The sequence below is a fragment of the Benincasa hispida genome, chromosome 9 (assembly GCF_027475165.1).
Source record: "Benincasa hispida cultivar pf3 chromosome 9, pf3_genome.v1.1, whole genome shotgun sequence".
NCBI lineage: Eukaryota > Viridiplantae > Streptophyta > Magnoliopsida > Cucurbitales > Cucurbitaceae > Benincasa > Benincasa hispida.
In genome coordinates this window covers 28,622,543-28,650,337 of record NC_143486.1, presented here as the reverse complement: position 1 = coordinate 28,650,337, position 27,795 = coordinate 28,622,543, and the positions used below count along the sequence as shown (strand labels likewise).

General features: G+C 38.6%; 1 protein-coding gene across 4 annotated transcripts; it reads left to right on the top strand.

The window, feature by feature from the left end:
* Positions 1–26,651, top strand: EMB3011 (RNA helicase family protein). Of its 4 annotated transcripts, none has more exons than XM_039041275.2 (20): positions 1–542; positions 651–708; positions 797–858; positions 1,092–1,165; positions 1,309–1,447; positions 4,148–4,363; positions 5,367–5,443; positions 6,027–6,273; positions 7,287–7,460; positions 7,589–7,734; positions 7,927–8,033; positions 8,317–8,425; positions 22,690–22,867; positions 22,949–23,178; positions 23,267–23,443; positions 23,872–23,943; positions 24,021–24,197; positions 24,413–24,474; positions 24,562–24,714; positions 24,795–26,651. In XM_039041275.2, exons 4-20 carry the CDS (start codon positions 1,160–1,162, stop codon positions 26,392–26,394), a joined length of 3,870 nt encoding a protein of 1,289 aa, XP_038897203.1. In that variant the 5' UTR covers positions 1–542; positions 651–708; positions 797–858; positions 1,092–1,159; the 3' UTR covers positions 26,395–26,651. The 4 variants fall into 4 exon arrangements, with proteins under 4 accessions (XP_038897203.1, XP_038897205.1, XP_038897204.1 ...); XM_039041276.2 differs by having other exon boundaries at positions 256–431; XM_090317848.1 differs by having other exon boundaries at positions 261–431; positions 569–708.
* Positions 26,652–27,795: the final 1,144 nt, after the last annotated feature.

Below are 27,795 nucleotides of genomic sequence, written 5' to 3'. Positions count from 1 at the left end.
AAGAGGAGACTTGGGAATAAGAGAACGAAGTATCCATGTTCTTCCATGATTTATTATCCAAGCTTTTTTAGAATTAGAAATTTCGAGAACTAAAGTTCTAAGAGCTAAATTTAAACTATAAAATTGAATTAATTTGAAAAGAGAATTGATTTATTATTATTTTTTTCTTTTACTTAAAAGATTTAGAATAAGGATAAAGGAGAGTTCGATTTTCACTGGTGGTTAATATATATGAAATCAGTTTTTTCCTTAAAAGAACTGCAGCCTTTTTGCCCCTTCCTCACGCCCGCAATAACCCTCTTCTTTCTCTCCAGTCCTCTCTCCCGCGCAGCATCATACCCACGCACGACCCCCGCCAACCACAGCCAACCGTGGGCCGTCCGCCTCCCTCCGGCCGGCCGCCGATCGTCGCTCCACCGCGCCAGACGTCGGTGAGTTTTCTCCTTCCTATTCTCTCTCTAAGTTATCCTCTGTGCAGCGCCTGCCAGCTGCCTTTGCCGCGCGTCGCCGCCGCCCTCCGCCGGTTTCGTTTGGTGTTGTGGGTAAGAGTTCTTGGTGATTTTTCTAGGGTTGAGTTTTTCTGGATAGTTCGTGAATACCCATTGGGGTTTGGTCTGTGTTTTGATGGACCCATGACTTCTGGATGCTAGATTGGCGATTTGGAGAATTTTGACCATCAGTAATTTAGAGATTTCGTCGTTCTTTTTGGTAAGTTTGGTGGATTTTTTTTGGGGAACTTGAGTACTCATTGAGTTTGAACTGGATTTAATGTTTACCCATAATATTTGGATCTTAGATTGAGTTTTGGAGGACTTAGCGTGCTATCTAGAAGTTTGAGATCGTTCCGGCAATTTTTTGGTAAGAATTAAGGCTCCAAAACCCAAAATTTAAGTGTGGGTGGGGGGGGGGATCAAATTCCATTTTCCATTAGCCAGTATTTCATTTGCTTTATCTGGTTCTCTATTTCTTATGTCTTTCTTAGGCTTTGTTTGGAAGCGTTTTGAAGTATATGTTTTATGTTAAACCAATATTCTAATTATAACATATTGTTATGGCTAATCTTGTTGTGGGTTTTTTTTTTTTTTTATCAGATCAATTCTTGCTTGCTTCTTTTTTGCAAGGAGGGAGGCGACTGGAAGTTTGAAAATTTTTCTTTCTAATGAAGGTAATTCAATTATGTCTGAAGTGTTTATATTGCTATATTTGAACTCATTTTTCCAATATATTTGATATCTTTATGTAATTTTTCTACTTCTCCCCTTTTTCTTGCATTTAGTAACCTTTGGTTATGTTTGTTTTTATTGTTAGACGCAAGGAGGAGATGAAGTTATTGACATAGACAGGACAACACTTTTGTTAGAACCAGAGAATAATACTGAAGGGGGATTGTCAGTTCCGGGAAAGGATAGACCAGTGTTTAGACCTCCTGAGAGAAGATCTCATCTAGGTATGATTATTATTGACATGCATTTGTATATTTGTTTTATAACTCCTAAACTAAACTAGAATTTTACATGACTAAGTTTCTGGAGCAAAATTTTAGAGATTTTCAATTATGGTAGGGATTGGTGGTTTTTTTTCATATAAAGGAGGTAATTCTCCAATTGACTATGTCCAAAGCAACTTTAGATATTGGATTAAAACCTCTAGGAAGAAACCACAAGAACAATGAGATCCCAGAAGCTCATTGATGAATGAAATTTATGAAAGGAGGGCTCATGCCCGAACCAAAGGAGTTACAAAAGATTTCTTCAATCGGTCAAAATGGAGGTAAGAGAGTAAGATCTTTAGAAGGTCATGCATTTACACCAAGTCAAAAGCAGGAACATAATATGTTCAAGGTATCACCTGAAAGAGTCTTCCTTATCTTGAAAAAGACGGTTGTTGTGTTCCTTCCAAGTGATCCACAAAAAGGCACAAACAAGATTCATCCGAAGGATTCTCTTTCCTTCGATATAAGGGTGGCCATTGAGGGGGTAATTGAGGAGACTGATGGTGTCGTCAGGGAGAGTGAGATGCCATTTAGATGAAGCAATCAGTTCCTTCCAAAAATTACTTGCAACATGAAAGCTGATAAACAAATGATTTTGTGTCTCAAGGGCTGTTCTACAGATGATACAACATTGAGGAGAGAGAGAGATATGTATGGGGCACAGAGCTGCATTCTGTCTTGGGTATTGATTGCACTATGGCTAAGCTCCAAAAGGAAGAATTTGACTTTCTTTGAGTAAAAATCAGTCCATATGGCTTTTAATGTGTTTATAGTTGTTGCCCTATTTTTGTCTTCTTCCAAGCCCATTTATCTTTAAGATGGGCCAAATGAAAATTCATGATATTAAGCCAATCTTCCAGCTTCTCATCATAGAGATTCTTCCTCAAAATTAAGTTTGGTCCCTTGTTAGATTCTAGGATTCCCTTTGGGCTTCAAAATAAGACCTTTTGCAACTATTCCAATAAGCACTATTTTGTATATTTGGAGTCATTTTTTTCATAGGATTCCCCTCTTGTAGACTTGATTTTTTGTATGTCCTTGTATTCTTTTCTTTTTTCTCAATAAAAGTCGTTATTTTATATAAAAAATGCATAAGGGATTTATTGGAGAGAACTCCATTAGGTTCCAAGTTCCAAATATTGACGAGGCAGAGTTGGAGGGCACCAAATTCCTCAAATCTTGGCATCTATGTGGGTTCTTCTCTACCAACCCATGTTCCAAAAACCAAGTTCTGTATTTCAAAATTTTTTGATAGCTCCATCTTTTTCTAAGGAAATTTTCTACCAATAGTTTCTTCACCAGACGAAGTATCTTTCCAAAATGATAGGTTAGATCCATCCCCTAATTTTTCTTTTATGATAAGAAACAATTTTATTGATGAATGAAATAATCCAAAGAGGTATAAAAAGGAGCCCCATACATGGGAGCTCAAAAGGTGTTTCCAATTTGCAACAAGAAAATTTAAATGGTAATTTTTAATGATTGTAGATTTTTACACAAGAGAGGATTAAAAATCAATACATCCACAATGTCTTTGGAGGATTTTGCACTGTTCTTGAAGATGACAAAATTGCACATGTGATGTTGGACCAAAAAAACTTCCCTTATGGCTTTGAATTGGTGGTCAACCGTGTCATTTTGAGCCAACCAATCGAGTCTTCAGGAGGAATCGAGGCCCAACCAAAGGCATTGAAAAGCACTGCCATATATCACTAGCAAATAGACGGTGGAAAAAGAGGTGATTATGTGATTCATTGTCTTTCTGGTAGAGGCAACACCAAGATGGGGAAAGATTGACTCATTGGCATCTGATTTGAAGCTTATCCATAATATTAAGACAAGAATGACTAATATCCCGCAGTAGGAAAGATTGATCCATTGGCACCTGATTTGCACTATTTGTTTGTTGATGATACCATTTTCTTCTACACAAGGAAGGATGTGTTTGTTTCTCAACCTTGGCAAGTCTTTGAGTCCAGTTTAGGGCTTAAAATTATAATGAAACTATGTTCAGTGGTTATCTAAGCTAAACTAGTTTTGTGTGCATAGTTGCTACTTAGTAGGTGGGCGATCTCTTATCCCACAATGGGCTTCCCTTGGGTCAGAATTCAAGATCCCATTGTGATCCGATTTTTGAGAAAATTTAGGAACGTTTATGTGCTTGGAAGAAAGCTTTCTTCTTTAGACAATCTGTCTTGTCATATAAATCTCAAGTTTAGGAACATGCATGTATTCCTGCATTCACCCTGACACTTTGAATAATATTGTTTGAGTTTAGGGAAGGACGTGGTTATTTCCAACATTTTTTTGTGAGTCTTTTGAGTCCATTTTAGGTCTTAAAATTAAGATAAAAATGTGCTCAAGGGTTAGCTAAGCTAAGCTAGTTAGGTGCACATAATTGGTTCTTAGTAGGTGGGAGGCCTCTTATCTCCTAATAATGTGTTGCTTTGGCTTCCCTTGGGTCATAATTCAAGTACCCATTGAGATCCGGTTAGTTAGGAAATCTAAGAACATTTGTGCTTGGAAGAAAGTTTTTCCTCTCTTGACAATCTGTCTCGTCTGCTACCTCCCAAGTGTAGGAACATGTAGGTACTGTTGCATTCACCTTGACACTTCTAATAATATTGTTTAAGTTATTTATTTTTTGATGTGAAGGTCTTGATGTCCTTGCCAATGCAAGAAGGGGAGGATCTAATGACAATGGATTCAAAGTCCCACAACAAAGTATTGCTTCTTTTGTTTCATCAATGGAGGAAGAGGAGACAATTGAATCATCCGGAGTAACTGATTCAGGAAAAGAAGCTGTTTCACGAAAACACTATGTTAAAAATAGAAATTATCGGGAAATAGTTTCCAATGATTCAAATGAAGGTACTTTTTCCTTGATTAGTTTCTTTCATGCAAAGATTTTTTTTTTATTTGTTTTTCTATTTGACAATTCAAGATACTTCCTCATTTTTTTTTTTTCTTTCAATGAGAAAACTATGGTTCAAAAAAAAAAAAAAAAAACAATGACCCAAGGGCTATGGTACAAATTGTCCCTCTCAAGAAGCTACGTACAAAAACCTTAGATATTTGTTATTGCAATATGGGTGTAAACTGTAAATTAATTAGGGGATGTTATTTGTGATCAATCCTATGATGTTTTTCTATAAATTTTATTATAATTTTTTTATTATAGAAACAACTTATTTCATTGAGATAAAAATGAAAGAATACAAGGACATACTAAAAATCAAACCCACAAAACCCCCACAAATGATCAATATTCAATCCTATGAATGTTTTTCTACCCCATTGAATATGTTCCACGTTTTCTTTTCTTTAGGTAAAAAACAATCTCTCCTTCGTTTTTATAAATTTGTTTAGTTTACCCTTTTGAAGTGCCTTTTATATGAGCATTTTTATGGTATCTTTTTGGCTTGAGGTGGGTGGATGCCCCATCTTTCTCTCTTTCTCACTGTGGTTTAACAAAATTCGTTTCTTAAATAAAGTGAAAGAAAGAAGAAAGAGTTTATATTGTTTATTAATGTCAATTCCCCTGTGGGCAATAGGTGACAAGTTTCTTTTGTAATTATTCACTTGGTCTTATTTTGTTAGATTGGAGACCCCTCCTCTCTTTTGTGGGACTGTGGTGTTTTCTTGATTTCTTATGCCTGCGAGTGAGAGCTCTTTTATCTCCCCCCCCCCCCCCCCCCCCCAAAAAAAAAAAAAAATAAAGAAAAAGAAAAAAATAATAATAAATTAAAACATTGGACATGCATATCAACCTCATATCCATACTATATATTACCTTTTTGTTTTCTTTCGTTTCCTGTTGAAATGTAACTCATGTAAAAATACTTCGGCTAACTTTTTGCTTTCCATGTTGCAGGGAGTACTTCGGCTCAAGATGGATTAGCTGGAGATTCATTTAAAAATCGTAATTCTAGTGAAACTTTAGATTCTAGTGTAAGTTCATTTTTCATTCTGGTTGCTTGTGTTCATATTTCTCTGTTCTTTTTGTTGAATCCTGATGTTGACAGTTTAACTTTATTCTATTTGCAGTATGCTGGTTGCTCTTAAATACAATATTATCATTAGTGAAACATGATACTGGTGTCGTCTTTACAGTCGTTTACATTCAAAGGCTAAAGTTTCACTAATAATGGTCTATTTAAACTCTCATAATGGTAATTATTAAATATATTTGTATGTAATGTATGTTATGTTATGATAGGTTTGTGTTAATAGAAAACTAACATCCATAAAGAAGTTTATAATGACTTGCATGATGTATATGATTTCGGATGGATTTTATTTTTCAGAATGCGATTAGGTGTATGTATGTATGTATGTTTTGTTTGTGCGTTTGTTGATAGCAAACCAACTTAAGAAGTTTATATTGACATTGAAAGGTTACTTTAGATATCTAAGTATCCTTACTCCATTAATCTGTTTCTTCACGTTGGTTTTGAGATTATTGTTAGAAAATGTATTCTCTGGTTTATTTAGTCTCATCTCTCATGTATTATTGCTCTATTCTGTATTGAAGGTTATATCTATGTCATCCAAAAGCACACATGTGAGCAGGTATAGGAGCCCTAGACAAGACTACGATAATCATGATAGAGAGAGAAAAGATTTTGACAATGATAGTAGAAGCAATAACAGGCGGGCGAGACATGGGCACAGTTATGATGGTGATGAGCCTTATTATGGGAGATCTCGGTACCAAAGGGACTATGGCAGGGAAAATGAAAGAAAGAGAAGTAGATATGAAAGTTCACGAAGAACTCCTGGTACAAATCATTTTTCTTTTATGTATTATTATATTGTCAAACCACTGTACAATTTAGTAAATTATCTTCTTGATACTTGTAGTTAGCTCTTAATCCTTTCTTCTTTTAACGAGAAACAAACATTTTATTACTTAATTATTAAAAAGCTATGAGTGCTCAAAGTTACATACTCCTCTTAGGAGCATAAAGAACCTAATTTTATGAAGAAGTTTACATGAAAGGATTCCAACTTTGACAAGTATCATTTAAAGAGTAGTTACTGAAATTGAAAAAGAGTAGTTACTGAAATTATTAGGTAAGCTTGATGTTGAGCTTGATGTTCTCCGGGGAAAGCAGCATGTATAAGCTTTGATGTTGAGTCTAATGGTTGATTAGAGAAAATGTATCCTATTTGGAAGTCCAAACCTGAAAGTTCTCATGGAAATTCTTTTGTAATTACCATCTCTCTTCCATTGATAACAATTGGAGAAATTTCTTTTAGCTTATTTTGGGAGGATGTGTTCCTTACCCCTGGCCCTTAGGTTGTCTCTTTTTTTTTCCTTTAGTACTCAATTGGTTCTTATAAAAAATTCTGTCTTCATCTACTAGTAGGTTTCTTTCTCTTTATGTTCGGAGTTAAACATAATACCCCATCTACTCTCTTATGTAAATGCCTGTCTGTCTGTCTTTTCTTTTATACCAGCTTGTTGTTTTCTACTCCCTCTCTCTTTTGTTGTTGTTGTTTCAAAACTGTCTTGCAATGATAGAAAATATTATACTGATTTGCAGTAATGTTATAATGAAAATTTCTTCTTCTTCTTGCAATTGGTTTTTTCCTTGTACAACAACTAAATTTATTGCTTATAAGATAAATCTCTTGACTTGAATATATATATATATATATATATATATATATATATATATATATATATATATATATTTCTTTGAAAAGGACACGAATATTTAAGTGCTTGTAAGAAATTTTATAAATTTATGTTCAGTTATAATATGCTAACATCATACTATTATTTTAGGTAGATCTGATTGGGATGATGGTAGATGGGAATGGGAAGAAACACCACGTAGAGATGGCCGCTCTAACTCTAGTAGGCACCATCAACCTTCACCATCCCCAATGTATGTTGGTGCCTCACCAGATGCTCGGTTAGTTTCTCCATGGTTAGGTGGGAACACTCCTAATTCTACTGGTAAGCTAAAACTTCCGGGGAAAGAATAACATGTATATTCCATTGGATTATAGATGATGGTGATATTATTAATAATTCCGCATTTTACTTTTATGCATCTGCTACTTCTCAAAATGCAAATTGTATAGGTTATTCTGCTTCCCCTTGGGATCAGATCTCTCCTTCTCCAGTTCCTGTGCGTGCCTCTGGATCTTCAGTAAAGTCATCAAGCTCAAGTTATCATTTTAAAACTCACCATCTTAAATTTTCTTCACGAGGTTCACCTTTGTCTGAGGTATTGCATTGTGGTCAGATTATGAATAATTTTCTAAGCCAACTTATTGACTTACCTTTTGATGTAGATTCACTTTCCGTATTATCATGGATAATTATATGCATCGTTTTAAGTTGAATTAGAGTTGTGCCTTTTTTACATGATCTTTGCAAATATACCATTTAACAAGTGTGTTTTGGTTACCATTTTTAGGATTCTCAACAAGATTCTCTGACAGACAAGTCTGAGTTAAATGGAACCAAGTATGAAATCAGTGAGAACATGCGACTGGAGATGGAATATAACTCTGACCGGGCTTGGTAATTTAACATATACTAAAAAATCTTGGTGTTTATGTTTTCCCAAGATGACCAAATATCACTTATCCAATGTAAAAATACAAACATAAAACTATTTAGATGAGTTGGGAAGGGATATTGTAAAGTAAATTTGTTAACTTGGTTGAGTTGTATCAAATATTTGGAATTTCTATTTGAAATTGTTTTTGGACCATCTACATTTATTTTTTGGTTTTTGGATTTGCTCTTGTACCAGATGGACACTTTTCTAAACCTATGGCTGCTGTTAATTTCATTTGCATAGGTATGATAGAGATGAAGGTAATACAATGTTCGATGCTGATAGCTCATCATTTTTCTTTGGAGATGATGCTGCCTTCCAGAAGAAAGAAGCTGAGCTGGCCAAGAGATTGGTATGTTCAACAGGTGCAATTTATTTATTTATTTTTCCTAGATTGATGTGTGTACATGCTTTATAATGCAAACTTGTATGCACACTATCAGTAACTTGTTTGCATCAATGGCGGTAGTTAAACAAGTCTAGCTTTTGTTTAGACCAAGCAGTCATTCGATCGGTCATTTCCCAACCGAATGCTAAGTTCAATATAATCAAGGAAGTCTATGGCCAGCCGTGTTCAGAAATTCAGTTGGAAGGGGAAGAGTCTGACGATGATTCCTTAGTAAGTTTCAGTAGTGAAGAACTATACTTTATCGTGGAAAATTTGATCCCTGAAGTGGAAGACTCTAATTTTGGGCGAGAGGTTGCGGTTGTTTTTCGAACACCTTCACTTAAAAAATCTCCTCATCTGTCTTCTTTTGAGTTTGCTGTAATTGATTCCCATCAAATTCTTCCTAATCTTCCCTCCTTCATTGAAGATCGTGGGTTGTTGCTTGGAAGGGCCATTCATCATCATTCCCAGTAATTCATTTGTTTCCCAAGCAGCAGAAATTTGATGATAGTAATCTCGGGAGTCAATCCTACGTTTTGGTTGGTATCTAAAGAAGCTGCTTCGGTGTAGGAGATTTAATCTTTCCAGTGGGGTAGTCTTCCATTGATGGAATTAAGTTCTGTTGTTTGGTGGTCTTGAACTGGATGGATTGGTTTTAACTCTCAAATTGTTGGTGGCTTCGGCTGGAGGCATTTACCCTTTTTTTTTGTTTCCTTATGAGGCTATGTTATCTGTAGTTTTCATGGCAATTTTCGATTCTCACGACTTCTGTCTAGGTTGGATTTTCTTTGGCATGGGTTGTTCTTTTGGGAGATTGATTCATCATGATTTCCAGCAGCTTCTTTGGAGGTTTTTCAAGCATCTTTGAAGTTTTTGGAGCATTTTTGAAGGCTATGTTCCATCAGTTGTGGGTTTTGCTGTCAAAGTATCTTCAGCTGGATTTTTGGTTTGGAAGTTTGTGTGGTGTTATCTTTCAAAGTCTTCCGTATTTTTCCTTTTCAAGTCTTTTGTTTATAATGGTTTCGATGAAAAAGGAAGAGAAAAGAGAGAAAAGGGCACACACAGATTTACGTGGAAAACCCTAATACAGGGAAAAAAACCACGATATAGAATTTTCTTATTAGAATTGATTCATCAGGATACAAGGAGACTGTACGTATATATAGAAAAATAGGAAACCCTAGAGTACAGTAAAAAGACCAAAATACCTCTAGGGTACAAACCCTACTTTCAACACTCCCCCTCAAGTTGGGGCGTAGATATCACAAAGGCCCAACTTGCTAACACGCGAGTCAAAATTCTGTCTGGGAAGTCCTTTTGTGAGAACGTCGCTATTTGTTGACTGGAAGGAACGTAGGGGATATAAATGTTGCCACTGTGAAGTCTCTCTTTGATGAAATGTCTATCAATTTCCACGTGCTTTGTTCTGTCATGTTGCACTGGATTATTTGCAATGCTTATTGTGGCTTTATTATCACAATATAGTTTCATTGGAAGATCACTATCTTGATCGAGATCAATTAGTACCTTTTTTTAGCCAAATCTCTTCACATATCCCAAGACTCATGGCCCTGTATTCTGCCTCGGCACTGCCTTTGGCAACAACTCCCTGTTTCTTACTCCTCCAAGTAACAAGGTTACCCCACAAGAAGGTACATTATCCAGATGTCAACTTTCTGTCTACCACCGAACTTGCCCAATCAGCATCCGTATATACCTCGATGCACCATTTGTCAGATTTCCTGAACATCAACCCCTAACTAGGAGAGTATCAAATATCTCAGGATGCGCTCCACTGCTTTCATGTGTTCTTCATAAGGAGATTGCATAAACTGACCGACTGCACTGCAGCGTAGGATATGTCTGGTCTGGTATGAGAAAGGTAGATCAACTATCCAACAAGTCGCTGATACCTTTCCTTATTGACCGGAATATTGTTATTTAAGTTACTGAGTTTAGCATTAACTTCCACAAGGGTATCAACTGGTTTACAACCTGTCATACCTGTCTCCTTAAGTAAGTCGAGAGTGTATTTTCGTTGAGAGATTGAAATTCTTTCTTTTGACCGAGCCACTTCCATTCCAAGAAAGTATCTCAATTTTTCGAGGTCCTTAATCTCAAATTCCTAACCATTTTCCTCTTTAGCCTGTCAATTTCTGAAGCATCATTACCTGATATGACAATGTCATCTACATACACAATAAGAACTGTAATTTTCCCTGATACTGGCTTTTTTCTTAAGAGGGTGTGATTTGAGTGTCCCTGACTGTATTCTTGTGATTTTACGAAGGTGGTGAATCTGCGAAACCAGGCTCTTGGAGACTGTTTCAACCCATACAAGGACTTCCTCAGTTTACAAACTCAGTGATTAAACTGTTTCTCGAATCCCGGGGAGGACTCATGTAGACTTCTTCTGATTCTCCATTAAGAAAGGCATTCTTCACATCAATCTGGTGGGGAGGCCAGTCTTTGTTAACTGCAACTGAAAGAAGGACACGAACAGTATTTAACTTTGCCACCGCGGAGAAAGTCTCGGAATAATCTATGCCGAAGGTCTGAGTAAAGCCTCTGGCAACTAATCTCGCCTTCTACCTGTCAATTGTTTCATTAGGCTTGTATTTAACGGTAAACACCCATCTGCACCCAACTGCCTTGTGTCCTCTTGGGAGAGTAACCCGGTCCTAGGTGTTATTTTTCTCAAGAGCCCCCAATTCCTCCAGAACTACAGTTTTCCATTCAGGAATCTCCATTACTGCATGTATACTGCTTGGTATCGTAGCTGTATCCAGGCTCGTAGTAAGGGCCTTGAATTTGGAAGACAGATTACTGTAAGATAGGTAACTTTGTAGCGGATACTTCGTGGAGGATCTTGTACCTTTTCTCAAAGCAATGGGAAGATCAAGAGAGGCATCATGGCTTTTCTTCCTGTCCGATTCTCCACTACATTCAACCTACTGTTCATGAGTCTTACCTTCTGAGTGATCTCTTTCACCTTCAAGAGTACTATCTGCTGGAATAGGTTTTTCAAAACTGTCATCACTCACACCTACATCCTCTTCGCACAAGGTGTCCTTGGTACAATTGTCGGTACTGTCACCATTTTCTCTGTCTTTACTCACATCATCTTCAACACAAACATCATTATCAACATAAATGTTACTATCATCAGAGGTAGAAATACTAGTACTTGGAACTAATGCTGGGTCTGACTCCTGGACTGGAGCCGGAGAGGTGACAGGCGGCACTGTTTCCTTTCTATGGTTCTTCCTATAGTACGTTATCCACAGAACTTGTTCAGTAGGAAGGACAATCTCAATTGCACTTATGACAGGTTTAGGAAGAACGCTCCCACTCCCTGGTTCAGGTAACACTAGCAAACTTGAACTCCAATTAGTCTCTTCACTAGTACTCTCCCCCTGAAGATGACTAATGGGGAAGGAAGGTAACATCCATTGAGACAAAGTATTTTCGTGAAGAAGGATGGTAACATTTGTACCCATGTTGATGAAGAGGGTACCCCACAGAGATGCATTTCTGAGCACGGGGGGTAAACTTGGTGCGATTAGGACCATGGGTATGGACAAACACAACACACCCAAATACCCGAAGTGGTACATCAGGAATAAGACGATTATTGGGATAGGACTCCTTAAAACATTCCAGGGGGTTTGAAACTTTAAGATACAGGAAGACATCTGGTTTATCAAATGAGTTGCTGTTAAAAAAACATCTCCCCATAAGTAGGAAGGAAGGGAAGTCGATAACATAAGGGAGCAAGCGACCTCGACAAGGTGACGGTTTTTTCGTTCAGCTACCCCATTTTGTTGAGGAGTATATGCACACGAACTCTGATGGGCAATCCCCTTCGAGGCTAAGAATTCCTGAAAAGAATTATTGAAAAACTCTTGACCGTTGTCACTTTGAAGGATAGCAATTTTTGTGTCGAACTGGGTTTCTACAGTGGTATAGAACTGTTGAAAGACCGATGAGACCTCAGACTTATCAGTGAGAAGGATGACTCAGGTTAGCCTAGTGTGGTCATCAATGAAGGTTATAAACCAGCGTTTGCCGGTAGAGGTAGTAATTGGTGAAGGACCTCAAACATCACTATGGAAGAGTGTGAACGGCTTGGAAGGCTTATAAAGCTGAGAGCTCAGCGAGACACGATATTGTTTAGCGCGAATACACACGTCACAAGTCAAAGTTGAAATGTTAACATTGTGAAATAGATGGAGAAATAAATATTTCATATAATAGAAACTAGGATATCTGAGATGATAATGTCATAATATGTAATCTTTTTCAGAAGTAGAAAAACTTGATGAAAGTAAACTAGTCCTATCACGTATCCTAGAAGAAGTATCTTTAGTAAGGAAATAGAGCCCTCTATCATGCTGGGCAGTGCCAATCGTCGTCCTCGAGCTCAAATCCTGAAAAACAATAGCATCAGGTGAGAAAGTGACCTCGACATTTCAAATCTCATGTAATCTTACTAACAGATAATTTTGGGAACCTGTAGCACATCCCGTAAAGTTAATCCCTCAAAAGGAGAAAGATGGCCTTTCCCAGCCATAGGAGCGAAAGATCCATAAGCAATTCTTATTCTCTCATTCCTAGCACTTGGATAGTAAGAAATAAATTGGTCAGAAGAGCCAGTTAAGTGGTCCGTAGCCCCCGAATCTAGAATCCACGGCTCGCTACCATTTATACTAACAAGACCAAAAGATTGAATTGTACCTGACTAGGCAATCGCGCTCACACCCACAACACTGGAGTTATTCTGGCTAGTCTTCTGGTTTTGAGGTTGAGGACCTCCATTTGCTGACTCACTTACCAGTGCTCATCCAGAACCTGACTGATGTCGTTTACCATTAGGTGGACGACCATGCAGCTTCCAACACTAATCTTTGGTGTGCCAGGGCGTCTTGCAGTATTCACACACCGGGGAAGGCTCACTGTTCTGTTTGTCGTTGACAGGACTTGATGTCTTAAAAGCAGCAGAATCAGTTGACAAAATCAGCACATTATTCATAGCACTCGACTTGTCTTCCTCGAGGCGAATTTTAGAGCAAACTTCCATCAGGGATGGTATCGGACGATGTGCTAGTATTCGGCTCCGTACAACATCGAACTTAGAGTTCAACCCAGCGAGGAAATCATAGACACGGTCAGTTTCCTCAGACTTGAAATGTTGGACTCCTCCACATGGACAGTCCCAGACCATCTCGCAACAAAGGTCCATCTCTTGCCAGAGAAGAGACAGCTTGTTGAAGTCAGTTGTAACATCCATTGTTTCCTGCTTGCTTGCGTAAGGTATAGAGCTAGGAAGCAGAGACCGAAAAATGCTCTCCCCTCTCTCCTCCTTTTCTCCCTTCCCCCGCGTCTCCCCTTCCAACCACCCCACCGGAGTTCACCATGCCCTCCTAGCCTTCCTTCCCTCTGACTGCCTCTCCCACCCCTCTCCTTCTGCCCTCCTTCCGACTCCTTCCCTTCCCCCGACCTCCTTTCTTACCCTGTTTTTGCCTTGTTTCCAGCCTTGGCTTTTAACTCTTGCCCCTTCGAGTGAAGGGGAGCACTTTGAGTGAAGGATTTTTGACTCCTTGAAAGGGGCGTTTTCCGGTCATGGAGATTAAAAGTTGTAACATTATGGGTCATTTCTTTTGTATGGCAAGAAGATTCAGGATTCATAGTGGAAGATTTGAAAAGAGGACAGTCCTTGTTCCTCTCTTTAGCAGCAGTCAATTGGCTTAAAGAGAGCTTTAGAAGACTTTTGTTTGCCTCAACGGTCAAGTTTTTTTTTGTTAAAGGAAAGAGTAGATGAGAGTTTCATACGCCTAGCCAAATTCAGAGCTAAAGACAAATGGTTTGTAGAATGTGCAGTGTGGCCTACCACAGGGGGACGAAAGAACATTCACGTTCTTTATGGGGTTGGATGTTTAGGGTGGCAAGAGTTCAAGGAAATCGTTGAAGCCAACATTCATATCTTCAAAGATCCTTTAGTTCAGCAAGCCCCTCAAATGAAAAGCTTCTCATAAGTGGTGAAAGGTAGGTTCTCTCCACCATTTCCAAAGCCTTCAAAGTTTAAGTCAGTTGCAGTTCAAAAATCCCTTATTCAAAGTCAATTAAAACAAGGAGGGGGTTCTTATTGGATTCAAAAAGATCATGAAGTTCTCTAAGAAGATTTTAGTAGTTTATGGCTCATTTCAAGGCTTTTAGTCTTTAATGATTGGAAGGAAATTTCGAAGGTTTTGAGTGAGGCCTTTAAAACCAGTGTCACTATCAATCCTCTGTTTGCAGATAAAGCTTTAATCAAAGTAGCAATGGTGATTTGGACACTCTGATATCAAATTGGGGCAAATGGCAGTTGTTTGGTCCTTTTCATTTGTTGTTCGAAAAATGGAATCCCATATTGCATGGAAGAGCCTCTGTGATGAAAGGTTTGGAGGCTAGATTTCAATCAAGAACCTTCCACTGGATTATTGGAGAAGAAAGACTTTTGAAGCCATAGGTGCTTACTTTGGGGGCTTGGAATCAATTGCCTCAGAAACTCTTAACCTAACTAATTGTTTGGAAGCCAAAATTCAAGTTAGAAGAAACCTATGTGGATTTATGCCAGCCACAATTGAAATAAAGGATGCAATTCGTGGGAACTTTTATCTAAATTTTGGAGATATCGATTGTTTAGAAGCTCCATCCAAGGCAGTGGGGAATTTATTATTTAAGGATTTTTCTAATCCTATTGACCTTGTTAGGTTGAATGATGTTATTAAAGATGAAGGAGTAAATTTTAAATTAGATATTTCGGAATGGAATTTCCTTGTCTCCTCCCATTCCAAACCTACCTTTTCAAGAAATCCGAATCCGGTCCAGGGCCCCCTGCAGAGAGCTGCAAGTGACACAGAGGAAGTCGAAAAGCCTCATTCTCCTCTTTCAAGGAGTTTATTTACAGGGAATCCAACCACCCTTGCTTCCTTCTCAGCCGTGGTAGTCGTTCAGCCCCCTGCAAGTGAAGAGTTTTTTGTGAAAGAAGTCGAAGAGTCATTGCATTTTAATGATAAAGTCAAAAAGGTGCCTCGAGCCTTTAAAAAGAGAGAGAAGGGAACTTTTAATGGGGTATCCGGCCCCTTGGCTATGGAAGTTGAACAGTCACTTATTCATAAAAATGAAGTCATTGGAAATTAATGATAATTTTAATTCAAAGCAATCAGCATTGCTTTTCTCAAACACCAAATTAGCCCTTTCGTCTCCCAAGACTTCTGCTCTGCTCCCTTGTTCCAGTCCCAGTAAACCTCCCTCCCCTGTTTTCACTAAAAATCTGGCTCCCCTGCCTCAGCCGGCCTCCGAGCTCGCCCCAAAAATCTCAGCCCTCTCCTCGGCACTTCTCCTCCCCCTGCAGTAAACAAGCGCCAAGGCCAAGCAAATCAGGGGCTAAACGTCAACACAAAACCAAGCATCCCCCTTGCCTTTTTAAATCCTTCCCTAATCATTTTATTAGAAGAAAGTTCGCTAATGACTCAATCAATAAATCAAACATTAAAGCCAAATCAGTGGTAGTTCACAATTCGGATTTATTAGAAGCCCAGTGCACTTCAATACAAGGACAGCCTCAGTGTTCCAGGTCAGCCTCCCCTCCTCCTCTCCCTACTCTCTTTGAACACTCTATTTTTTCTCTACCTAATTTAGAGCATACCTTTCTGAGAGGTTCCACAACCCATTCGGGGGAGTTCTCAACAGACAAAGGGGAGGTCCTCATTGATTCTCCCTTTAGCGTGAGTAGTGAAGAAGAGGTTTGGGCAAGATCAGATGACTTTTTCAGAAGAAAAAAGAAAAGAAGACCCTATAGTACCAGACTCGAATCCCCTGTTTCAGACAGAGGATGACAATTTTTCAGAGGCAGTTGGATCAGTTTTTCCAGCCATTCCTTGTGATCTCCCAGCTCATCTAACCTCAATTGTCACGGATTGTCATCTCATCCTTGATTAATGGTTAGTAGTTGAGGCTACAACCCTTCCTTTAAGTCTAAATTATGAGAATTGTGTCGTGGAATACTAGAGGCCTGAAAGATGTTAATAAAAGGTTAGCTCTCAAGCGTTTTCTAAAGAAAATTAATCCAACAGTAGTTTTAATTCAAGAATCAAAGAAAGATAGCTTTGAATTGAGCTTCATCAAAACCTTGTGGAGTTCTAAAGATATAGGATGGGAATTCATGGAATCTTATGGTTATTCAGGTGGACTATTGACTCTATGGGATAAGAATTTGATCTCGGTAGTTGAAACTTTGAAAGAGGGGGTATTCGTTATCAGTAAAATGCGTCACTGCTTGCAATAAGACTTGCTGGATCACTAATGTCTATGGACCAAACGATTACAAAGAGAGAAAATTCATGTGGCCAAAACTTCTATCTCTTTCATATTATTGTGTAGAAGCATGGTGTATCGGGGGAGATTTCAATATCACAAGATGGGCACATGAAAGATATCCGTTGGGCAGAAGCACTAAAGGAATGAGGAAGTTTAACAACTTCATAGACCAAGCCAATCTTTTGGAGATACGGTTGGGAAATGGCAGCTTCACTTGGTCTAGGGAAGGTGTTTCAGCTTCAAGATCTCTTTTAGATCAATTTCTCATCTCCAAAACTTGGGATGAGTTGTTTGAAAACTCTAGAGCTAATAGACAAGTCAGATCCTTCTCAGATCACTTTCCAATTTTGCTAGAAGCTGGGTCGTTCAGCTGGGGTCCTTCCCCTTTTAGATTTTGTAACGTTGGTTGTTTAATAAGGAGTGTGTCAAAATCATCGAAACAGTTTGGTCAAACAGCAACATTCAAGGGTGGCCTTTTAGATTTTGTAACAGCTGGTTGTTTAATAAGGAGTGTCAAAATCATCGAAACAGTTTGGTCAAACAGCAACATTCAAGGGTGGGCTGGTTTTGCCCTTAATCAGAAACTGAAATGTGTAAAGGCAGCCGTAAATGAATGGCACTCTAAATTCCAGGAAGATCAAAGAAGCAAAGAAGAGGGGTTGTTGAAAGAAATAGAAAAATGGGATGTTCTTGCCGATTGCTCTACCCTTGCTAGTAGTGAATTGACACTTAGATCCACTTTGAAGCCAGATTTAATGTCTCTTTACAGATTGGAGGAAATTAATCTAATTCAGAAAAGTAAGTTGAATTGGTTAAAGTTTGGAGATGAAAACACAAGTTTTTTCCACAAGTACCTAGTTGCAAAGAAGAGAAGAAATTTTATTGCTGAATTAGTAGATGATCAAGGGGTGCCAACAACTTCTTTTCAAGAGATTGAACATCTAATCCTGAATTTTTATAGCAACATCTTCCTGAAGTCCCCGGGTTTAAGGCATCTCCTCTTGAACCTTGATTGGTCTTGTATCAACTCAACTCAGAATGCAAGCTTACAAGCCAAGTTTTCACCGGAAGAAATCAAGGTTGCTGTAAGGAAACTTGGAAAATATAAAGCACCTGGACCTGATGGTTTCATAGTGGAGTTTTTGCTGAAATTTTGGCACTTGATCAAGGAAAATCTGCAATCCACCTTTGAAGATTTTTATAAGAATGGTAAGCTAAATACGTGCATAAAGGAAAACTTCATTTGTCTTAGTCAAAGTAAGTGATTTCAGGCCAATTAGCCTAACATCAGTGATATATAAGGTTGTTGCAAAGGTGCTGGCTGAAAGATTAAAATTGGTAATGCCTAACATTATAGCTTCTTCCCAAAGTGCCTTTATGGAAGGAAGGCAAATTTTAGACCCCATCCTCATTGCTAACGAAGCCGTAGAAGAGTATAGAGTGAAAAAGAAGAAAGGGTGGATTCTCAAACTTGATTTGGAAAAGGCTTTTGATCGTGTGGATTGGGATTTCCTAGAAAAGGTGTTGAGAAGCAAAAACTTTGGTCAGAAATGGATAGATTGGATTCTGGGCTGTGTTAAAAATCCAATGTTTTCAGTTTTCATTGGAAAATCAAGGGGAAGAGTGGCTGCCACAAGAGGCATTAGGCAAGGTGATCCCCTCTAAACTTTCCTTTTCCTTCTTGTAAGTGAAGTTTTAAGTGCTTTGGTGACCAAGATCATTCAAGCCAGTCTATACGAAGGTTTTGTTGTTGGCAAAGATAAAATCCAGATCTCCATCCTTCAATTTGTGGATGATACGCTCTTGTTTTGTAAGTATGACAGCAACATGCTTGCAAAACTAAAGCAAACGGTGGATTTTTTCGAATGGTGCTCAGGGGCAGAAAGTAAACTGGGATAAATCAGCCCTTTACGGTATAAATGTGGATGAAAATGAGTTGTTATCCATGGCTGCTGTATTAAATTGTAAGGCAGATCAGCTTCCAATCGTTTACCTTGGGCTGCCTCTAGGAGGATACTCGAAAAAACTGTCTTTTTGGCAACCATGACAACTTTCAAGCCAAATTAGACAAATGAAAGTGTTTCAATCTTTCTAGAAGTGGTAGAGTCACATTATGCAAGTCAGTTCTGTCCAACCTCCCAACGCACTTCATGTCCATATTTATATTGCCGGATGGAGTTGCTTCAAAATCGGAGAGAATCACAAGGAACTTATTTTGGGAAGGGCACAATGGCAGCAAGCTAAATCATTTGGTGAAGTGGGCTTTGGTTTAAAAACCATTGACAGATGGAGGCCTCGGCCTTGGTGGATTCAAAACTATGAATCAAGCACTACTTGCTAAATGGGGCTGGAGATTTTTCAAAGAAGAAGGATCATTTTGGGGGCAAGTTATCAGAAGCATTCATGGCACGGATCCTTTCAATTGGCACACGACAGGTAAAGGGGGTAGAAGTTTGAGAAGCCCTTGGATTAGTATTTCTAAGTCTTGGCTAAAAGTTGAATCGTTGGCTACTTTCAAACTTGGAAATGGTAGTAGAATTGCTTTTTGGCTGGACCCTTGGGTGGGAATGACTCCTTTCAGTTCCTTATTTCCCAATCTCTTCCGAATCTCCTTGCTTCCAAATGGATCTGTTGCTGACCATTGGCACATTAGTTTGGCTGCTTGGTCAATCACCTTTCGTCGATTGCTTAAAGATGAGGAGATCATCTCTTTTCAAGATTTGCTTGGGGTCATTGCAACAAGGAAAGTTTCAGAATTTGTTGATAGCAAGGTATGGTCTATTCAGCGTCGGGACTCTTTACGGTCAACTCTCTTAGAACACACCTTTCCCACTCCTCCCCAATGGATAAAACTCTCTTCTCGACCCGGTGGAAGACTTGCAGCCCGAGAAGAATTAACATTCTTGTCTGGATAATGCTTTGTGGTCAATTAAATGTAGCCTCGGTGTCGCAAAGCAAGCTGGCCGCCAGCTATATCTCTCCTTCAATATGCCCTTTGTGTCTAAACTGGTCAGAAGACTCCCTCCACCTTTTCTTTGTTTGTTCCTATTCAGCCTGGTGTTGGAATAAGTTGCTGTCCTTCTTCAACATTTCATGGGTTATGAGTAATGACTTTAAGGGCAACTTGCAACAGCTTTTAGTTGGTATAAACCTTCACAAATCCAGCAATTTATTGTGGTTGAATGCAGTCAAGGCTCTACTGGTTGTTCTTTGTTTTGAAAGAAATCAAAGGGTGTTCCATGATAAGACTCTTGGTTGTCAAGATCGGTTCGAATCAGCCCGTCGGCTAGCTTTTTCTTGGTGTATCCTATCCAAGCACTTTATTGCCTACAGTTTATCAGAATTCAATCTCAATTGGAGGGTGTTTATTTAATTATTAGCCCCATTGTTTGTACCTTTTGGGGAGTGTAATAAAGCTCTGCTTCTCCTTTAAGCTAGTCTTAGTTAATTTTTGGATATAATGAGGGCGCTAAGGGGGTGTCAACCTAGTTGAGATGCCTGGGTGCGCTAGCTGATCCGTTTGGTATTTGGTTGTTATTTAGCTTATTGTATAATCCTCTTGTACTTTGGGCTTTTGCTCGATATTCTCTTAAATCAATGAATTGTTTTCTTTTAAAAAAAAAGTATAAAGCTAGGAAGCATTTTGTCGTTTGGAATACAGGCTCTAAACAATGTCCCAAATGTCTCGCGCAGTGGCCGCATATAGTAGAGGCTTTCCGATCTGAGGCTCCATACTATCTATTAAAAAAGACCGAAGTAAGAAATCCTCCCCCTTCCAGATACGTTCTTGGGGATCATCTGGTCTCGGTTTCGGAATTTCACTTGTCAAGTATCCGAATTTATGTCGACCCTCAAGGGCCATTTTAATAGGTTGAGACCACGAAAAATAATTGTGACCATTTAATTTCTCCCCAACAATAAAGCATGTAGAATTTCCCATAGCCCCAGAAAATAATTTTGCTGTAGGTAAAGCAGGGAAAGAAGTTACCGAATTTCCTGAGTAAATCGGTAAGTTTGAAGGAAGGTCTGACTTGACATTTGAGGTCATTCCCAGAGCTTCTCCGAGAGCAGCTATTTGTTGCTTAACATATTCGTTTTGCTGTTTAATCTGAAGTTGAAGTTGGGTAAATTGATCTTGGATTGTACCACCTTGACCTCGAGGGTAGTGAGATGATGTCCCCAACTTCAAACCCTCCAACCATAGGAGACGACTGGCCCAATCTATTGCTCAAATCCGGCTGGAACAAAGGGTGGCTACTAGTCGACGCTGGGTGGCAGTCGTGACTAGGGTCAGCTCCAACAGGGTGGAAGCCACGGTTGTAACCGGCTGGAATTGACTGGAGGTGGGCTACGGTTGCAGCGGGATCGACTGGAATTGGTTGGGATCGTGCTGGCTATTGGGATCGCACCGATCTGTGAAGTCGTGCCGGTCTGCTATTGTTGCACGGCTTGGATCACGCCGATCTATGGAGTCGTGCCAGTTTGCTGCTGCTGCGCGACTTGGATCGCGCCAATCAGCAGCGGCTGGACTCCAGCCGTCTGAGGCACGCCATGAAAACTTGCTCCGGTTGACTGGTCAATTCTGTGGAGATGCGGGAGAATTGTTTGGAAATACCGTTCTATGGCGTTTTGCACAATAATGGCTATATCGATGACATTGTTGTCAACTAATGGCAATTGTGACTCTCCTGTTAGGTTTTTCTCAATGGTGACCGGGGTTTCGTCTCCATGCTCTGATACCATGATGAAAAAGGAAGAGAAAAGAGAGAAAAGAGAGAAAAGGGCACACACAGGTTTACGTGGAAAACCCTAGTATAGGGAGAAAAAAACCACGTTATAGAATTTTCTGATTAGAATTGATTCATCAGGATACGAGGGGAAAAGTTATGTCTTGGTCCGAGTGGGGACTGCATGTATATATAGAAAAATAGGATACCCTAGAGTACTGTAAAAAGACAAAAATACCCCAAGGGTACAAACCCTACTTTCAATAGGTTTCCTTTATCTTTCATGGCTTTTCTCCGATTTGTATCGGTCCTATCAAATTGTGGAAGCTTTAGTGCTATTGTTGTTTTCTTTTATTTTCGTTTTATTGTAATTTTGAGTGTTAGTCCCTCTTCATTATATCAATGAAAAGTTTTGTTTCCTTTTAAAAAATATCTATATATATAAACAAAAAAGAACCAAAGGGTCGAATTGAAGACTTCACAGTGTGCCAGTTCGACACCTTTAATTATGCTTTTCTTGTGATCTCAGCCACAATGATAAATGTGCAATCTCTCCCGTAGTTGATTTTGGGTTGGATCTTCAATTTAGGTTTACAAAAGCCTCAACTTTGAAGCTTCCTTGCTAGGCTCTTTCCTCTTACATTTGATGCCTACCTTGTAAGGAGGGAAATTATTGGACCATCTCTTCCTGCATTGCTCATTTTCTTATAGAGGTTGGTCTTTCATTTTGGAAGTTATAGGTTTGTCTACTTGGGCAAGTGGACGAGCAACTTACAAAAGCCTAAGTGGGAGTGTAATGGAGTTTGATAGGGAAGGCCAAAATTTTGTGGCATTGTGCAACTAGAGCTCTCTTTTGTCTCGTTTTAGAGGATAAAAATCAATGAACCTTTGAAGATAAGTAGGTAATATATGAATTCTATTGTACTAGTGTATGATATAATTCTTGGTGGAGTTCGAGCCATAATAAATTATTTTGTAATGATAGATCAAAAGGTTCTTCTTTTGTTGTTTTGCTTTGTTTTTGTAGCTTGAGGGGGGCTTATCCCTACCCATTGGTGTTCCTTTGATCATTTTTCAATATATATTGCTCTAAAAATTGAACTTTTTATTAAAAGTGAATCAACATGGTCTTTGATGCAGGTCCGTAGAGATGGAACTAAGATGACTCTTGCTCAAAGCAAAAAGCTGTCTCAACTCACTGCAGATAATGCAGAGTGGGAAGATCGACAACTTTTGAGATCAGGAGCTGTTAGGGGTACTGAGGTGCAAACCGACTTTGACGATGAGGAAGAGCGGAAAGTCATTCTTCTTGTGCATGGTAAGTACTCTTACGTATATGTGGATAGTTATAATGCTATTTGGCTGAGTTCAAGCTGAAGTTGTTGCAATCTTGTGACAGACACAAAGCCTCCTTTCCTTGATGGAAGAGTTGTTTTCACTAAACAAGCAGAACCGATAATGCCAATAAAAGACCCTACATCAGATATGGCTATAATATCGCGCAAAGGATCTACATTGGTGAGGGAAATTCATGAGAAACAAAATATGAACAAGTCACGCCAACGCTTTTGGGAGCTTGCAGGCTCTAAACTTGGTGATATCCTTGGTGTTGAAAAAACAGCTGAGCAGGTTTGTGTGATTTTTCGCAGAATTAAGGATAAAGTCTTTTGATGCTCTTTTCATAATAGTTCTAAATATGTTTTTTTTAATATGATAGATCGATGCAGATACTGCAGCAGTAGGTGATGAAGGTGAGGTTGATTTTAAGGAAGATGCGAAGTTTGCACAACATATGAAGAAGGGGGAAGCCGTGAGTGACTTTGCCAAGTCAAAAACCATAGCACAACAAAGACAGTATCTTCCTATATATTCCGTCAGAGATGAGCTGCTGCAGGTTTTAATTCTTTTCCTTCTATTTGTTCCCCTGTAATGTTTATTCACGTTATATTGGTTCTTTCCCATTTACAATTTATCGTTTAGTAATAAAAATCATTAATAACAAGTTTGTAATGTTATATTGTTAAGTAGTTATGTATTTACTATTTATTAACCATGTAAGAGAAGGGGAGGGTGAAATTTAAATTGCATTGAACATAAAAGAGAGGGTTTTTAAGGCTTCTCTAATGTTTGAATTCGGTGGCAAATAGTAATCCTTCACTTGATCATTAATAACAGTAACCTTTAGTGATTGTGCTGACCAATTGTTATAGGAAATATAAACAAAATTGTTTGTGGACTCTTATGTATCCCAAGTTGGGGGAGAAGACTTCTTTTTCATTTTTTTGAATATTTCTAATCGTATTGAACTAATGTCTTTGGTAGGTTATACGTGAAAATCAGGTGGTTGTGGTGGTTGGAGAAACTGGTTCAGGAAAGACCACGCAATTGACTCAGGTTTATTCATCATTAACTATCTTTCCATCGTTACAAAGTTTAATAGTTACCTCTTTAATACCTACGTATGTTTCCAGTATCTATTTGAGGATGGTTATACTACAAATGGTATTGTTGGTTGCACCCAACCAAGGCGTGTGGCAGCAATGAGTGTAGCAAAAAGAGTCAGTGAAGAGATGGAGTGCGAGTTGGGTGATAAGGTAGGCTATGCCATTCGATTTGAGGATGTAACTGGGCCAGCAACTATTATTAAGGTGAGTATATATTTTCAAAAAGCAAATTACTCTCAATTCCATGAGATTCTTGTCATAGTTCTTTTTATGTGTCTTAGTTTTTTTATGATTGCTCATCTCAACCACAATTGAGTTCGGTTCAAGCATAAATATCATTCTTATTTGCATCCCATATCATTATAAGGCTTATAATTGATGATGTTGGTTATGAATAACTTGTTCTCGTATTTTTTCAGTATATGACTGATGGAGTTCTTCTACGTGAAACTCTCAAAGATTCTGATCTCGAAAAATACCGGTAAGCCATGTTAGGATTTATTTTCCATTTTGGAGAAGCAATTGTTCTTTTTTTTTTTTTTTTTTGACTGTTGTCATTTCATTTCAGTGTAATTGTAATGGATGAAGCTCACGAGAGGTCACTTAGCACTGACGTCCTTTTCGGGATCTTGAAAAAGGTGGTTGCCCAACGTCGTGATTTCAAGCTTATTGTGACATCTGCGACTCTTAATGCTCAAAAGTTTTCGAACTTTTTTGGAAGGTATTGTTGATTATAGTTTTTTTTTTTTTTTTTTTTTGGATGATGGGCCTCTTAAAACTACTTCACAAATATGTTTGCAGTGTCCCAATTTTTCACATCCCTGGGAGAACATTTCCTGTAAATATTTTGTATAGCAAAACTCCATGTGAAGATTATGTTGAAGCAGCCGTAAAGCAAGCCATGACCATCCATATCACAAGCCCTCCTGGTGACATTCTTATCTTCATGACTGGCCAAGACGAGATCGAAGCAGCCTGTTTTTCCCTTGCAGAGCGCATTGAACAACTAATTTCATCCACAAAGAAGGGGGTGCCCAAACTTTTGATACTGCCCATCTATTCACAGTTGCCAGCTGACTTGCAAGCAAAGATATTCCAGAAAGCTGAAGATGGCGCCCGAAAATGCATTGTTGCGACCAATATTGCCGAGACTTCCTTAACGGTTGATGGAATATTTTATGTTATTGACACTGGTTATGGTAAAATGAAAGTGTATAACCCTAGAATGGGTATGGATGCGCTACAAGTATTTCCAGTAAGTCGTGCTGCTGCTGATCAACGTGCTGGACGTGCCGGTAGAACTGGACCTGGTACTTGCTATCGTTTGTACACAGAAAGTGCATATTTAAATGAAATGTTGCCAAGTCCTGTGCCAGAAATCCAAAGAACTAACTTGGGAAATGTTGTTTTACTACTTAAATCTCTTAAAGTTGAAAACCTACTGGATTTTGACTTCATGGATCCACCACCACAGGATAACATCCTCAACTCCATGTACCAGTTGTGGGTATTAGGAGCTCTTAACAATGTAGGAGGTTTGACTGAACTTGGATGGAAGATGGTGGAGTTTCCCTTGGATCCCCCACTTGCAAAAATGCTTTTGATGGGTGAACAACTTGGGTGCCTTGATGAGGTACTAACAATCGTTTCAATGCTTTCAGTACCGTCAGTATTTTTTCGACCCAAAGATCGGGTTGAGGAGAGTGATGCTGCAAGGGAGAGGTTTTTCATACCAGAATCCGACCATTTAACGTTGTATAATGTTTACCAACAATGGAAACAACACCAGTACAGGGGAGATTGGTGCAATGACCATTTCTTGCACGTTAAAGGGCTACGAAAGGCTCGAGAGGTGCGGTCGCAGTTGTTAGACATCTTGAAGACTTTGAAAATACCTTTGACATCTTGTTGGCCAGATACAGATCTTGTGAGAAAGGCTATTTGCTCTGCTTATTTTCACAATGCAGCTAGATTGAAGGGTGTAGGAGAATATGTTAACTGTAGAAATGGGATGCCATGCCATCTTCATCCAAGCAGTGCTCTTTACGGTATGGGATGTACTCCTGATTACGTCGTGTATCACGAACTGATTTTGACGACTAAGGAGTATATGCAGTGTGCGACTGCAGTCGAGCCTCAATGGTTAGCTGAACTTGGACCTATGTTCTTCTCTGTCAAGGAGTCAGATACATCACTCTTAGAACATAAGAAAAGGCAAAAAGAAGACAAAACAGCCATGGAAGAAGAGATGGAGTCGTTAAGAAAGATTCAGGTCGAGTCAGAGAGAGAAAGCAAGGAGCGGGAAAAGGAGAAGAGAAGAAGGCAGCAGCAACAAGTTTCTATGCCAGGTGTCCGTCAAGGTTCTGGAACTTATTTAAGACCAAAGAAGCTAGGTTTGTGAAAACACAATTAGTTGTATTGTATCAAATAGTTTGCTCTTAAATCCTACGGCTGCTCAATAGTAAGAGAAATTGAAATGGAACTTTAGCTAATGTTTAAAACAGGAAGTGTAAATTATGTACCCAGTTTAAATAGAAATCTATGTATATACTTGCCTGTTGAATATGATGGCAAAATTCTTCTGCATTGAAGCTAGACTTTGTATTCTGTTAACATTTTTCTTTCTCTAAGTTGCAAGTAAAAAATGGTTACAGACAATCTGTTAATTTTGTACTTATTTAGTAGAATACATTATTTGTCATTTTAATTAAAATTTAGAGCTTACTAACTGCTTAAATTTCAAACTACAATTTAAATTAAATGGCATAGTCTGAATATCAAAATTCGTAAATCAAAATGTTGCTTTTTGAACGTTCATGCTTGTATTTATTGGGTCATTACTCTCTAAAAAGTGTGTAATAAGTTTTTAAGCTTTTGATTCTGTGTTTTAAGTTTATAAAATTTTAATTGTGTGAAAAAAATTAGTGACCTATTCTACATTAAAAAAAAATCATAAACCAAATCGGGACTAATTTACCACTTGTAAGATAGAATATAGAATATAAACACTAAGGATGTGTTTGGTGGCCCGTAATGGGATGAGATTGTAATGTAATGTAATAAAAAATCCATGTTTAGATTGAGCGTTTTAAGTTCAATTTATAATATAAAAACTCTAATCATTTTGAGATCAATTTATAATACAAAACTCATTCCGTTCGATAGTTTTCATGTTGGGTAAAATTTATGTTTTCAAAAAAAAAAAAAAAAAAAAAAAATCAAAAGGGAACCAACCTTTGGTTGGAGAATTCCACATTGGAAAATTTTGAAAAGAAAGTCTCTTTTTTGTACTCCAACCTTACTATAAGTTTGGGCTCCAAGGGGTACTCCATGTTTTGGAGGGAGTGAAGAGTTAGACTAATGTGGGTTCAGTGGATGTTCCGCACGTGCACCCCCGTCTGTTCGGTCGTGTGTGTGCTTATTTTTTCTTTCCCCGCTTCCGTTTTTCGAGCATTCAGTCAGAAGGGTGTGTATTTCGATCGGTAACAGTGCATTTTCGATCGGGTTTCTTGCACACTTGGGCAGAGTCGCGAAATGTCTTAAAGAGAGCGAGCTCCACGATTTAGCCTATAACTAGCTTTTGTTTTGCAGGTTCCGTTCTTTGTCCGACCGCTATTTCCTGACCGATTGTTGCTGTCATGTTCGTCGTCTGAGGGTCATGTCGTTTGCAAGAAGTCAACAATTTTAAGACGATTTTATGCCATATCACTAATGACCCTCACTAGCAACAATGACATTATGACATCTGACCTCAACTGTCCATTCTGGTTTAAAGGAGCGAACTTCAAACGGTTAGAAGCAA

Bases quoted from the DNA above. Each gene is read 5' to 3' on its own strand.
- EMB3011 (XM_039041275.2), top strand. The intron at 4,364-5,366 runs GTACTTTTTCCT...TCCATGTTGCAG, and splicing joins TTCCAATGATTCAAATGAAG to GGAGTACTTCGGCTCAAGAT. The intron at 5,444-6,026 runs GTAAGTTCATTT...TCTGTATTGAAG, and splicing joins GTGAAACTTTAGATTCTAGT to GTTATATCTATGTCATCCAA.